This window comes from Rana temporaria, chromosome 2 (assembly GCF_905171775.1).
Source record: "Rana temporaria chromosome 2, aRanTem1.1, whole genome shotgun sequence".
Lineage (NCBI taxonomy): Eukaryota > Metazoa > Chordata > Amphibia > Anura > Ranidae > Rana > Rana temporaria.
In genome coordinates, this window is record NC_053490.1 from 226,865,603 (window position 1) to 226,881,701 (window position 16,099).

The window sequence follows — 16,099 nt, forward strand, 5'->3', positions numbered from 1 at the left end:
CATTAAATAAGGAAGTATTGTCTTTAATATATTATCTATTAGTCACTGAGACAAGTTGGAAGGATTACATACTTTGCTAAGTAAATTACTTAAACTCTTCCTGTTATAGTCAACAGAACGTGGCTAAGTTATTTTTGTTTATCGTTGAACAAGAGAGATGATACTGCTTGTCTATCTTATAGCATAATAACCACAAGAATATTGTAACAAACGTACGCTACATGTACAATTTAATTTTGCATTTAATAAAGATAATTTTGACAAGGAAAAAAAAAGCTCACTGTAGTGGCATCAATACAATGCAGTAATCTTAAAACACTACTAAATTACTAAAATACAATGTTATATATGGGGAAAATTGTTACAAATAATAACTACCAAGACTAGGACTAAAAGCAGGCACATTTTAGCTCAACTGAGTAGTAAAGTGCCTTAGCCGCATAACATTACTGAGTGCAAAGTGCAGAATGTACTTGGGTTGCAATTAATTTGTTCTTATTTGCTTTAAGCAGCCCACAAGCTTTTTATTTCAGCACACTAAAACTCTCATACACATGGGGTACTGTGGGTATTTTTAAAGGATCTATCAAAAGAAAGTAGTATATGTACAGTATTTACTAGATAGCAAATAAAACAAATAATCCCCCCCCCCCCCCCCCCGTAAGTGTTTTCTAGTTAATTCCCACTAAAACAATATTATGGACCAAGAAAAGGGGCATGATCAATGTAGTCTATAATTATTTTCGATTGCTGGCATAAAAGCACACAATATTTCTGGTAGATAAATACAAAAGAAAAACAGACATGAAGTCGATTTTATATTGAATATGTTCTAGAAGGAACAATGGCTAATCCTTTTCTTGGTTTTCTCTACCAATTATCTTTAAAAAAAGCTATGTGAAAGGTAGCAAACACAATTACCAAGCATGTTTCAATTGATACAAAAACTTTTTTTTTTTTAATGGAACAAAAAAAAACTTTTTTTTTTACCAAATGGCAGTATGTCTTTCTAAGCCTTGGTCACTGAGACAAAAACAAAAAAAAAGTCTTCCTAGTTCACAATTTCATGGTTTAGTGAAATAATAAGTGGGATACAAAAATAATGCACTTTTTATTGTCTTTGCTATTCTATGATATTAGTTATTTGATAACCTTTTCATGCGATGAAAAGGTTGATCAAGAACATTGAGAAAAAAGGAAAGGTGGCCACTTTCTGATGTTGATCTGAGAATTGAGCAGTTTGCAGTATTTATTAATGAGGCCCTGTACACACGACCGAGTTTCTCGGCAGAATTCAGCCAGAAATTCGGTCGGAGCTGTATTCTGCCGAGAAACCCGGCCGTGTCTCCACTTTCGGCCGAGGAAGCCGACGAGGATCTCGGCGAGGAAATAGAGAACATGTTCTCTATTTCCAAGTTGTTCAATGGGAAATTTTGGCTCGCCGAGATCCGCTTCACAAGGAACTCGACGAGCAAAACGATGTGTTTTGCCCGTCGAGTTCCTCGGACGTGTGTACGGGGCCTCACAGTTGTAATCAGGCTAGCAAAGACATTTCTAACTTTACACAGATTTATTTCCCTTTAGTTTTGTGCCAACACAGATCCTGAATCAGAACCTTTATTCAGTTTACATGGGATTGTAGATCGCCCTTATCTATATAGAAAACCAGTAAATAAAGAAACACAACTAAATTGGTGTTTTAAACGGCCGCGGCACCTTTATTGGTATTTTAATAAATAAATAAATATCTTTATTTAAATATTAATCATTGAAAACATAAATAAATATATATTTAAACATGTAAAACAAATTCTAAACTGGCTCAGTCATAGGACTCGAGCTATAATGAATAAATTGATAAACCAAAATCCCCCCTTGATCCAAGGGTGACACAACCACATAATGGTGCCAGCGACAGGGTGGAAGGGAAGGGGAGCTCCAATCCTAATTGCCTCAGGGGCTGCTGTGAGGAATTCTGTCACACAGGTGGCTTATATAACCTCCAGCCACCTGTGTCCTCACATTATTCCCGCTCAAAGCCCTGTGACTGAAATAATCTTTTTTTTTTTAAATAATTCAGAACAGAAACTTTATAAAATGTGTGGCGATCACAATCCCATGTTGCGGGCTCCTTATTGTGCCCACTGCTCATTTCTTCTGAGCACTGTGGACAGATGATTGTGCACATGTAAAATAAATATTTCTCTAGGGGTTATTTGCTATAACTGAAGAGTGCAAAAGCTGGGGCAATTCTGCATAGAAACCCATCACCCTTCAGATTTTTTTGCTACAGCTTAAGCTTAAGTTAGAAGTCGATTGGCTACTATACACTGTACCAGATTCTGAGTGCTCCAGTTTTAGTAAATCTAAATGTTACTATGCGTAGCCTTGTTTATGATAATTTTTAAGTCACTGGGATTTGTTTTCTAAAGATTTACAATATCTAATGCTGCTGTAAGACCCCTTTCACACTGGGGCGTTTTTCAGGCGCTTTGGCGTAAAAAAAAGCACCTGTAAAGCGCCTGAAAGAAGCCTCATCTGTAATCCCAGTGTGAAAGCCTCCGCTAAGACCCCTTTCACACTGGGGCTTATTCAGGTGCTTTGGCGTTAAAAAAGCGCCTCAATGGAAAGAAGCACTTTAGGAGCGGTGTATTCAACTCTCCTAAAGCGCTGCAAAGAAGCTGCTGCAGGACTTTTTTTGACGCCCTGCCAGCGCAGCGCCTCAGTGTGAAAGCACTCGGGCTTTCACATTGGGATTGCAGATGAGGCTTCTTTCAGGCGCTTTATATGTGCTTTTTTAACGCTAAGACCCCTTTCACACTGGGGCATTTTTCAGGTGCTTTAGTGTGAAAGCACTCAGGCTTTCACATTGGGATTGCAGATGCAGCTTATTATTTCAGGCAATTTACAGGCGCTTTTTTCAATGCTAAAGCAAAGGGGTTTAAGGGTGGAGGACGAGTATGGGAAAAATGGGTCAGGAAAAAGTCTGCAGATAATAATACTAAATTACTCCCAGATGTATATTTAAATAGATATGTCCTCAGTATTATCATTCCAAATTATTTACTGTATATACAGTATTATATATCCTATCTTCTAAAGAGGAAATGTATGTGATTCAGAACAAGGGTGAATAATACAGATGATTAAATACATAATGAATAGTGCTTACAGCAATATAGCAAAAAGATAAACAGTAATCACAAGATAAATTAGGAAAGCGAGACCTACTGCGAGCTTACATTCTACAAAGATAATGGCTATAAACAAATATTAAAGAAATGAGTAACCTATTTGTATATTGACTGTTTCTTAATCCACATTACCAAACAGTAATGTAAAAAAAGATTTTGATAAATAATTAAAATGCCCAGAATACTTACCTTAAATCTGTGGTCAGGTGATGTGCCAGGTTCTAAGTCTTCTCGGACTGGAGGGTGTAATAAGTGTACTTCTTCTAACACCCACATTGCTGCCTGGTGATGAGGACAGTTTTCATTGGCTTTCCATCGGCAGGGTGTTTACAGGTGCTGAGGACTCCATATATATATACACACACACAGCATCTCGCAAAAAGTGAGTACACCCCTCACATTTTTGTAAATATTTTAATATATCTTTTCAAGTGACAACACTGAAGAAATTACATTTTGCTACAATGTAAAGTAGTGAGTGTACAGCTTGTATAACAGTGTAAATTTGCTGTCCCCTCAAAATAACTCAACACACAGCCATTAATGTCTAAACCGCTGGCAACAAAAGTGAGTACACCCCCAAGTGAAAATGTCCCAATTGGGCCCAAAGTGTCAATATTTTGTGTGGCCACCATTATTTTCCAGCACTGCCTTAACCCTCTTGGGAATGGAGTTCACCAGAGCTTCACAGGTTGCCACTGGAGTCCTCTTCCACTCCTCCATGATAACATCACAGAGCTGGTGGATGTTAGAGACCTTGCGATCCTCCACCTTCTGTCTGAGGATGCCCCACAGATGTTCAATAGGGTTTAGGTCTGGAGACATGCTTGGCCAGTCCATCACCTTTACCCTCAGCTTCTTTAGCAAGGAAGTGGTCATCTTGGAGGTTTGTTTGGGGTCCATATCATGTTGGAATACTGCCCTGTGGCCCAGTTTCCAAAGCGAGAGAGATCATGCTCTGCTTCAGTATGACACAGTACATGTTGGCATTCATGGTTCCCTCAATGAACTGTAGCTCCTTAGTGCCGGCAGCACAAATGCAGCCCCAGACCATGACACTCTCACCACCATGCTTGACTATAGGCAAGAAACACTTGTCTTTGTACTCCTCGCCTGGTTGCCGTCACACATGCTGGACACCATCTGAACCAAATAAGTTTATCTCGGTCTCAGACCACAGAACATGGTTCCAGTAATTCATGTCCTTAGTCTGCTTGTCTTCAGCAAACTGTTTGCAGGCTTTCTTGTGCATCATCTTTAGAAGGGGCTTATTTCTGGGATGACAGCCATGCAGACCAATTTAATGCAGTGTGCAGCGTATGGTCAGAGCACTGACAGGCTTACCCCCCACCCCTTCAACCTCTGCAGCAATGCTGGCAGTGCTCATATGTCTATTTCTCATTGACAACCTCTGGATATAATGCGGAGCATGTGCACTCAACTTTTTTGGTCAACTATGGCCAGGCCTGTTCTGAGTGGAGCCTGTCCTGTTAAACTGCTCTATGGTCTTGGCAACCATGCGGCAGCTCAGTTTCAGGGTCTTGACAATCTTCCTATAGTCTAGGCCATCTTTTTGAGGAGTAACAATTCTTTTCTTTTCAGATCCTCAGAGAGTTCTTTGCCATGAGGTGCCATGTGGAACTTCCAGTGACAAGCATGAGAGAATGAGAGCGATAACACCAAATTTAACATACCTGCTCCCCATTCACACCTGAGACCTTGTAATACTAATGAGTCACCTGACACCGGGGAGGGGAAATGGCTAATTCTGTCCAATTTGGACATTTTCACTTAGGGATGTACTCACTTTTGCAAAGCAAATTGTAATTTCCTCAGAGTTGTCACATGAAAATATATAATAAAATATTAAATGTGAGGGGTGTACTCACTTTTGTGAGATACTGTGTATATATATATATATATATATATATATATATATATATATATATATATATATATATATACACACATACACACACACATATATCATATACATATATACATACACACCAGGGGCGGCACTGCCCGAGGACCCCATGCCACTAGGGGGCCCTATCAGGGTTGCCAGCCTCAGTAAAAGGAAGGAACAGTATGTAAAAATCTGTTTTTTTTACATCTGTCCCTGAAATGTCCCTTACTGACATCCTTTTGGTCTAAAAATCCCAAGATTATATCTGCCCCTCCTCTCCAGTACCTTCTCAGTGTGTGTGTGTACTGTGTGTCTGTATGTGTATTCTGTGGGTATGTATACTGTGTGTGTATATTGTGTGTCTGTGTGTGTATACTGTGTGTATAATCTCCTATTGCCTGGGGGCCCCATAATCTCCTATTGCCCGGGGGCCCCATGAGTTGTCAGTCCGCCCCTGATACACACAGCAGGTCAAATAAGTACTAAACACGTAGTTCCATAATTATAGATACTCCCCGCTATAACCACTGCTTGTGGAAGAAAATTCCACGTCCTTACCACGCTAACAGTAAAGAACCCCCAAGCAGTTTAAGCTTAAACTGACCCTTTTCTCATTTTAGTGAATGGCAGCGTGTCTTTTTAAATTCCCTTGTGCGGAAAAGTTTTATCCTTATTGTGGGGTCACCACTACAGTATTTGTACATGGAAAAAAATATCCCCTCTTCAGCGTCTCTTTTCCAGGGAGAATAAGTTCAGTGCCCATCCATATGATGTAAAAGTAAAATTAGATTCACCATACCAGGCCACCTTCTTCTATTGCTCCATAGACCAGTTCTGATACTCATGTGCCCATTATATGCACTTTTGGCTATGGACACAGGTCAGAATGATCACCCCAATTGGTCTGTACCTCTGCAGCCCCATGCACAACAAATTATAATACCCATTTTTTCTGCTTTCAACACATCAACTTCAGTGACACCTAGCTTAATTAGACAATTTAGGCGTAATTTTGACCCGGCGTAGCGTATCGTATTTACGCTATGCCGCCGTAAATCAGAGAGGCAAGTGCTGTATTCACTACTCAACCACTCCTACTTCCAGGTCGCCACAAGACAATCATTCTAGAGTTCAAAATAACAACTGCTTTAGTTTTCTGATACAATAAAAACATTGTATGCACTTTTAACCACTTAAGACCCGGACCTTTAGGCAGCTAAAGGACCTGGCCAGTTTTTGCGATTCGGCACTGCGTCAGTTTAACTGACAATTGCGCGGTTGGGCGACGTGGCTCCCAAACAAAATTGGCATCCTTTTTTTTCCACAAATAGAGCTTTCTTTTGGTGGTATTTGATCACCTCTGCGGTTTTTATTTTTTGCGCTATAAACAAAAATAGAGCGACAATTTTGAAAAAAATTCAATATTTTTTTACTTTTTGCTATAATAAATATCCCCCAAATATATATATATGTTTTCCTCAGTTTAGACCGATACCTATTCTTCTAACCATTTTTGGTAAAACAAATCGCAATTTTTTTCGTGACTGCGACATTATGGCGGACACTTCGGACAATTTTGGCACATTTTTGGGACCATTTTCAAAATGAAAATGACAATTGCAGTTTGGGAGTTAACCACAAGGGGGCGCTGAAGGGGTTAAGTGTGACCTCATTTGTGTTTCTAACTGTAGGGGGGTGTGGCTGTAGGTGTGACGTCATTGATTGTGTTTCCCTATAAAAGGGAACACACGATCAATGACGGCGCCACAGTGAAGAACGGGGAATCTGTGTTTACACACAGCTCTCCCCGTTCTTCAGTTTCGGGGACCGATCGTGGGACTCCAGCGGCGATCGGGTCCGCGAGTCCCGCGGTCATGGAGCTTCGGACCGGGTCGCGGGCGCGCGCCGCGACCCACGGATAGGCACTTAAAGAGGACGTACCTGTACGTGCTTGTACCCAGCCGTGCCATTCTGCCGACGTATATGTGCAGGAGGCAGCCCTTAAGTGGTTAAACAGATTTAACAAAATGCTTCCAATGGTATATTAAACAAACCAAAGGGAACAAATAAAATAAGTTATTTTCTAGGGTTTACATATACGTTAAGCTAGCTATAGACATCATAGGGCAGCCAAGTTTGGAGGCACACAATGGCCTCTGAATACCTTTTTTTCTGGCCTTGCTTTAATGATCTTTTCATAAATATGGACTTTGGTTTGCACAAATGGGTATGTTTATGTCAGTACAGGTAGGAAAGTGCCTACAGCTCTGAGGTTAGTTTATCTTAGCGGAAGCAATAGTAATAGACCAAAAATATCCAACAGCAGTCACAGCAAGGTTTCTGATGAAATCTCACTAAGACAATGTTGACCTTATTGGGGTACAACAATACGATGGCTATCATAACTTTTTAATTAAGCATAGCTGCTCCCGCATTATATTATAGAAGCATATGGATGTAAAATCATACACTTCTGTTAAAATGGATGACATTACTTTATCTTATCAGATTTACATGAACACATCACCAGTAGAAAGTTTCTAAAAACAAAACAACTTCTATATGACCTCTAATTTCAATCATGTATTCAGATCTTGCTACACTCCAAGGTATTTTCACCCATGCTGCCAGTCGCTTATTTATGCCCAAGTATGCAGTCTTCATTCTTTATGTAGAATGAATGGTGTCTTAGCAGATGTTGTTCCAAAAATCTATTAAAGGAAAGCGAGAGTGAAAGCCTAGTAATACAAGCCTTAGGACTTCCCGCTGGAGAAATTAGTTCAGGGTTGTTTGGCACATTTTTTTTTTTTTTTGCTAAGAACTGAGAAGAAATTAAATTAAATTAAACTTGGTGGGTGAAAAGTTCATGCTTTAGTTTAACCCCTATTATTTCTTTCATCCATGCTAAAACAAAAACAGTCATTTTAACTGTAAATTACCAAGCAAAGCAATTTGCAATCAATTTAGTTGGTCAGCCCATTTGATATAAGAAAAATAGTAATGTATAGTTGTTTCAGACAAAAAAACATTATTGTACACAATATATGTGGAATGTTTAAAACTTCTTATGAGATAGAGAAACATTTTGTTTGTTTTACATGTCATGTTTTCTTTGATAACATAGTGAAAAAATCAACAGCATGTTCTAAACCAAAGAACCAGCCAATCATCAGTTTCCTGCAGTTTATTTGACTAAAGTCATTAAAGCTCACTTGTGATTGGTTGTAAAGGTCACTAAAGCAGGCCATTGAAACACATCAGTGTATTTTGATAGTTGCATATTTCTACAATTCCTTCCAAGAGCCATCTCACTGCTTGCATCAGTGCTTAGGACTCTTGAAAGGAATGCTCCTGGGATGTTTTCAGAAAGCTATGTACAGCACCCTACCACAGTCACGATCTGCCTGCACTACACAGAAGAGAGAAGACCCAGTGATGACAATACTGGCTCTAAAACAGGGTGTGTAATGAAAAAAAGGTATCTATTGAATTAGACAGTAAATATGATGATAAAGAATGTATGCTCCAAACATATGCAGATAGCCATGATGTATTTTCACAGATACCATTTGTACATTATTTATTAACTGGACAATGTAGAACCTTTGTACATTTCAATGAAACCACTTTCCTACCCTGCCTTAGAATAGGCAACATAGCCCTTAAGGCAGGGGTGCCCAACATTTTGAAGAATGAGGGCCACTTAAGCAACTTGGTAACCAGTCAAGGGCCACAATGAGCGGAGCGGGCGGACGACAGGTCACTGCTACTCTATAGGCCCTCCGATCCACCTAGATGAAAAGGGACAAATTCTCTTCTGTTTTTCGGATTGGAGGTAGGCGGGTGTAAACAAACATCTGTCGCTCTATAGAGGTGAATTGAGGGTCCCATTTGGTCGGGCTGATCATGTGAAAAGGGCCTAATACTGCTTTCACACTGATGTGCTGCAGTTTACACACACCGCGGGTGCAGCGTAGTGCACCTGCGTCTATCCTGCGGGTTAGCTGAACTTTGCCATAGACACCACCTGTGGCAAAATCCGGTGCTGTAGAGGAAGCATCGGCTTATGGGGCTGTGCTTCACAGCTGCTTTCTCCCTCTACCACCAGCTTCATTCACAACACGTATGCTGTGGTATGATGGGTCGGCAACCTGCGATCTGGGCTTGCCAACCCACCATTTCAGAGCAGAAGGGTCACGGGCCACATCAGAGGGCTCTGCGGGCCACATGTGGCCCCCGGGCCACTGGTTTGCCACCCCTGCCTTAAGGGCATGTTCGTACCTAGTTGTTGCGGTATAAAGCATGTTAGGTGCATTGGTGTGATATGGTGCCTTTGATTTGAATTGCACCCCAATGCGCCTTGTGGACAGACATGCATGGTAGCACAGAATTCAGAAATACACTAAGGTGTGGTGTGTTAGCAAAAAAAATTGTGTAGCCTGTTATTCAAAACGAAGAAGTTAGCAACAGGAGAATCCAGAGATGACAAGACAAGACTTTCATAAACAAGTTAGGTGAGGGTACAGCAGCAAAGTAGTGAACACTAGCACAAGCCCAGAGTTCTGGGCTTGTGATCTTCAAATAGGATGCCACCACCAACAAATAAGGACAGAGGATATGGAATAGACCATCCTATCAGTGTGGATTCCTCTCATTGGCCAATCAGGGCACAGGACAGGCAAAAGGCAGTGCCTGGCTGCTATAGTCAATAGAGATGCATCCTGACACGCAACCAGGGTGGAGGAGTGGAGGTGACAGAGCTGTGCAGGATGATTGCTAGGCTGGAAGAGAATGGCTAAGCGTTCAGCTGAATGGGCAGCTGAAATCACAAGATCATATATCACTGTCCTTACAAGATCAGTTTACTGAAGGCCAGTCCTAAATGTATTTAATTTAACTACTTGCCACCCGTACTATAGAAAACAGACGGCTACAGTGCATGCCTTAATTGCCAGGAGGGCATCCATGGACGTCCTTCCATGAATGAGCTGCCTGTGGGTCAAGCAGCACGCTCTGTGAGTCTATAAGATTGCAGTAAGGGGCTGACCCTGGACCCTAACCATGTGATCAACTGTCAGCCAATGACAACTGATCACATGAAGTAAACAGAAGATCGGTAATCTGTATTTTCTCCGGCTTCTCTCAGAGGGACATCGGCCCCTCACACAGAGAGCTGCAGCTGCCTCATCAGTGTCACCTGCCAGTGACACCTATCAGTAGCCACCAGTGACACCTACCAGTGCCCACCAGTACCACCCATCAATGTCCACCAGTGCTGCCAATCAATGCCCATCAGGGCCTCATCATCAGTGCCACTGATAAGTGCTGCCTATCAGTGTCACCTACCAGTGCCCATCAGTGCCACCTATTAGTGTCGCTAATCAGTGCCACCTATCAGTGCCCTTCAGTGCCAACCATCAGTGCCACCTATCAGTGCCACCTATAAGTGCCCATTAGTGCAGCCTTATCAATACCTTTAAGTGCAGCCTATCAATGCTGCCTATTAGTGCCCATCAGTAGAGACTCTTCAGCAGGTATCAATGAAGGAGAAAAAAATACCTGCTTTCAAAACTGTATAACAAACTATGAATTTGAAAAAGACTGAAAACTTTTTTTCAACATGTGCAGTCTTTTTTTTTCAAAAAATAAAAAACCCAGCAGTGAATAAATACCACTAAAAGAAAGATCTATTTGTGTGAAAAATATAAACATTTGAATTGGGTACAATGTTGCATGACCGCACAATTGTCATTCAAAGTGTGACAGCGCTGGAAGCTGAAAATTGATCTGGGCAGTAAGGGGGTTAAGGTGCCCAGTAGTCAAGTGGTTAAATATCTTTGGATAGAGAAAAAGATGGATAGCCGCACTCCAAAAAGTCTTGAAAAAAGACGTGCTCTTTATTGATGGAAAAAATGCACAGCATACAATCAGCATACAGTGGGGAAAATGGCTGACGCGTTTCGCATTGACTTTCAATGCTTAATCATAGCATATAAATATCTTTAATATAAACACAGACCACCCATAATATTATGCTGATCAATATAATATTGAGTAGGTCCCCTTTTTGCTGTCAAAACATCCCTGACCTGTCCCTACATGGGCGCCACTAGACCTCTGAAGATACGCTGTGGTGTCTGGCACTAAATCATAAGTAGTAAATCCTTTAAGTCATGTAAGTTGCAAGGTGGGGTCTCCTTGGATTGGACATCCCACAGATGCTTAATGGATTGAGATCTGGAAAATTTGGAGGCCAAATTTGTTTTTGTGTTCCACAAACCATTCTTGAGCCATTTTTGCATAGTGGCGGGATACATTGTCTTGATAAAGGCCATGGCCATAAGAAAATAAAAAAAAATTCCATGAAGGGATGTAATTGGTCAGAAACAATGTTTAGATAAGTGGTGTGTGTCAACTAACATACACATAAATGGCAGGACCCTAGGTTTCCCAACAGAATACTGCCCAAAGCAACAAAGCTCTACCTCCATCAGATTCCTTCTTCCCATAGTGCATCCTGGTGCTATCTCTTCCCTAAGTAAGCAACACAGACACACACACACACACACACACACACACATCTGCCCATCCATATGATGTAAAAGTAAAATTAGATTCACCATACCAGGCCACCTTCTTCTATTGCTCCATAGACCAGTTCTGATACACATGTGCCCATTATATGCACTTTTGGCTATGGACACAGGTCAGAATGATCACCCCAATTGGTCTGCACCTCTGCAGCCCCATGCACAACAAATTATGATACCCATTTTTTCTGCTTTCAACACATCAACTTCAGTGACAATTAGCTGGATTCAGGTAGGGCCGCGTAATTTTGACCCGGCGTAGCGTATCGTATTTACGCTACACCGCCGTAAGTCAGAGAGGCAAGTGCTGTATTCACAAAGCACTTGCCTCCTAAGTTACGGCGGCCTAGCGTAAATGGGCCAGCCTAAGCGCGCCTAATTCAAATGAGAAACAGGGGGGCGTGTTTTATGTAAATGATCCGTGACCTGACGTGATTGACTATTTAAAGAACGGCGCATGCGCCATCCGTGGACATATCCCAGTGTGCATTGCTCCAAAGTACGCCGCAAGGAAATCTTGGCTTCGACGTGAACGTAAATTACGTCCAGCCCCATTCACGGACGACTTACGCAAATGACGTAAAATTTTCAAAATTCGACGCGGGAACGACGTCCATACTTAACATTGGCTAGGCCAACTATTTGTTTGACTAACTTTAGGCCTGAAAACGCCTTACGTAAATGGCGTATCTTTACTGCGACGGGCAAGCGTAGGTTCGTGAATCGGCGTATCTCGCTGATTTACGCATTCTAGGCGTAAATCAGCGTTCACGCCCCTAGCGGCCGGCGGAACTAGACAGCTAAGATACGACGGCGCAGGCTGTCGTATCTTAGCTACATTTAAGTGTAACTCAATTTGAGAATACACTTAAATGTACGACGGCTTAGATTCCGATTTACGACGGCGTATCTACTGATACGCCGGCTTAACTCTTTGTAAATCTAGCTAAATATGTTTACTTGCTGCCTAATATATTCAGTGACTTTCAGATCCCATTGTAATGAGATAGTCAAAGTTATTCACTTAACCAGTCAGTGGTCATAAGGTTATGGCTGATCGGTGTATAGCATCCTACTCATTAAAATACATGTCTGTGCAAAACATATCCTCCTCTGGCAATGGGTATATAACATGCTGGCCCATATGAATTAAAAATAACAGCTGCCTAAGTTTACCTTTCGTTCTTAAAATGCTAGTTGCCTGGTTGTTATGTTGACCTTCTTTCCTCAGCATCTTGACCCAAAACATGTATGCAGTTAAGGGCTTCTGCATTCTCCCTAACAATTTGGATCTGCATAAAAAGTATGTAGTAGGTCAGAAAAGCATCCAGGCAACTAAGATTTGTTCCTGATAACTTCACTATATAAACAAATGCTTCTGTTTTTCAAAGCGATAATGAGATCTTCCTAAGAAAAGAACGAAAACTGCACTCATAGACTTATATTACTGCTCTTATCCAACAATTAACTGCAGTCAGAAAAATAAAAGATGATTTTATTAATTAGTATGAGATCATACCATGTGCACATTGCTTATTGCCTCCTTAGAAAGGTCAAACAATATGCTTATATGAGCTTATATGAGTTATATGAGCCCTAAAGCACGATGCAGCCTTACATTTCACTGTGTAGCTTTTTATGTTATCAGATTCATATGCAAGCATAAATGAACATGTGTCCCCATATACATGATTATATAATATATACAGTATAACCAAGTTATACTGCATTGCAGCAACTGGTATTGTCATTTTCTAACCAGCAAAGCTGTTGAAACTGGCAAACATATTTGTGTATTCATCAAAATGAATAGTTTATTCAGAATCTGACTGAAGATTTTTTTTTATAACACTTTATTAGTTGTTAAACATGTAATGGGACCACTCTTTGTACTTGAAACATGTAACATATAAACAACTACCGGTATATAATTTATTAAAAGAAAACAGTCTGTCTATAAATCAGTTTATTACACACACTATTTCATCTTTGATGTCAAGTGAAAAGAAAATACAATTATGGGAACTAATAAATGTGCAGCTGCTGCTTCTAGCTGCCAAATGATAATGTCCTTTAACCCCTAGAAACTCAAACTGCTGCAATGAAAACTTTTATCCACATTCTTTTGCGGCTATTAATTTTCATTATGATTTGGAGACAGTAAATGTATTGAGATATTCATCATTATTAAACAGTGAAGCATGCTCATTTTACCTATTGCATTATTATACGTCTAACCTTTAACAGTGTGCTGTATTTAATTCAATTAATCCATTGCAGTTCTGAAATAATTATACTGTTATTGTTAAATGGCAATAAAAAAAAAAAAAAAACTTTACCGGTAAGGATAACATCAACGAGAACATGTTCATTTGTGGGATTCTTAAAGGAGATGATGATGGAGGCCAAACTGCCAACCCTAGCACTTATGCTTGCTGGATCTATAGGTTGAGGAATGAGGCCAACTCCAGACACATGGAATGTCCATTCTTCAAGCTGTGGAGATATAATATTTATCATAAAAATAAACATGTACCTGCAAAAAATGGCAAAGATAAATAATACGTGCTGAATCAAAGTAAAAGACTTGACCCACACAATCGAATGCTACTATGTTTTGTTGTGTTTGGGCCGATGTAACATTCTAAGGGGGGCAGCTTATATCTATAGCAACTCTGTGCATTGACTTTTTACACACACAGCTCCCAGTTCACGCTCTGTAACGAGAGATCCCGGGTGCCCGGCGGTCATCGCGCCCGACGGGCGCGCGGCACCACGGGCGAGCAGGGGTGGTGCGAGCGCCCCTAGTGGCTGAAATGCAAAATCACGTAATATTACGTGATTTTGCGCAGCCGAGCCGACCTGCCGCCGTAAAACTGCGGCGGTTGGTTGGCAAGCAGTTAAGCAGACTTCTGGGAAAATGGGCGAGCCAATCACACAAGCAGGAAAGTGGTAGTGGTCAGTGGTCAGTACACATTCTGGGCCAGATTCAGGTAGAAGTGTGGCGGCGTAACGTATCGTAGATACGTTACACCACCGCAAGTTTTCATCGCAAGTGCCTGATTCACAAAGCACTTGAAAACTAAGCCAGCGTAATTTAAATGGGCGTGTGCCATTTAAATTAGGCGCGCTCCCGCACCAGACCTACTGCGCATGCTCCGTTTCGTAACTCCCGCCATGCTTTGCGTGAAGTGACGTCATTTTTTTGGACGGCGACGCGCGTAGCGTAATTCCGTATTCCCAGACGTGTTACGCAAACGACGTGAAATTTTAAATTTCGACGCGGGAACGACGGCCATACTTTAGACAGCAATACGTTTGCTGACTAAAGTTAAGGCACCAAAAACGATGACTAACTTTGCGACGGGAAACTAGACTAACGGCGACGTAGCGAACGCGAAAAACCGTTGTGGATCGCCGTAACTCCTAATTTGCATACCAACGCTGGTTTACAACACAAACTCCCCCCAGCGGTGGCCGCGCTACTGCATCCTAAGATCCGACAGTGTAAAACAATTACACCTGTCGGATCTTAGGGATATCTATGTGTAACTGATTCTATGAATCAGTCGCATAGATACTCTGAGAGATACGACAGAGTATCTGAGATACTCCGTCGTATCTCCACTGTGAATCTGGCCCTCTGTGTACAGAAAACTCCAGGTAGCCATATTGCAATGCATTCTCAGAAATTACATTGGCTGCAGATTGAAAAGGAAAGGTAATTTTTAATAAAATTCAATTACAATATGATTAGTGTTGCAATTATATGCGCTATATTATTATTTTTTTATTTGCTATTTTTTTCTTCCCACAAAAGTGGAGTTACCCTTTAAAGTTTTCTACACAAGTTTACAAACACTGGCCCAGATTCAAGAAGCTATTGCGCCCGCGCAACCATAGGTTACGCGGACTGCAGCCTAGGATATGACAGGCATAAGCCTCCTTATGCCTTCATATCTCAGGCTGCATTCTTGCGTTGTCCGCTAGGGGGCGCGGCCATTGTGATCGGCGTATAGTATGCAAATTGCATACTACCACCGATTCACAAAAGTTGCGCGGGCCCTGCGCACGCAAGGTACGGAGTTTCCGTACGGCGACTTTAGCGCAAGGTTGCTCCTGCTAATAGCAGGGGCAGCCAATGCTAAAGTATAGCCGCCCTTCCCGCTCGTGAAATTTAAATTTCACGTCGTTTACGTAAGTGATTCGTGAATGGCGCTGGACGCCATTCACGTTCACTTAGAAGCAAATGACGTCCTTGCGACGTCATTTGCCGCAATGCACGTCGGGAAAGTTTCCCGACGGAGCATGCGCTGTTCGCTCGGCGCGGGAGCGCACCTAATTTAAATGATTCCCGCCCCCGGCGGGATCATTTACATTAGGCGCCCTTACGCCGGGCTAATTAG

At 41.5% G+C, this 16,099-nt stretch overlaps 1 protein-coding gene across 1 annotated transcript in view; it reads right to left on the reverse strand.

Annotated features, from left to right (window-relative positions):
• Positions 1–16,099, reverse strand: part of CFAP47 (cilia and flagella associated protein 47) — a 610,902-nt gene that overhangs the window by 123,995 nt on the left and 470,808 nt on the right. Inside the window, exon 56 of the mRNA XM_040336504.1 lies at positions 14,033–14,189. Within this exon, the coding sequence (XP_040192438.1) occupies positions 14,033–14,189 (157 nt within the window). The remainder of the gene's footprint in view (positions 1–14,032; positions 14,190–16,099) is intronic.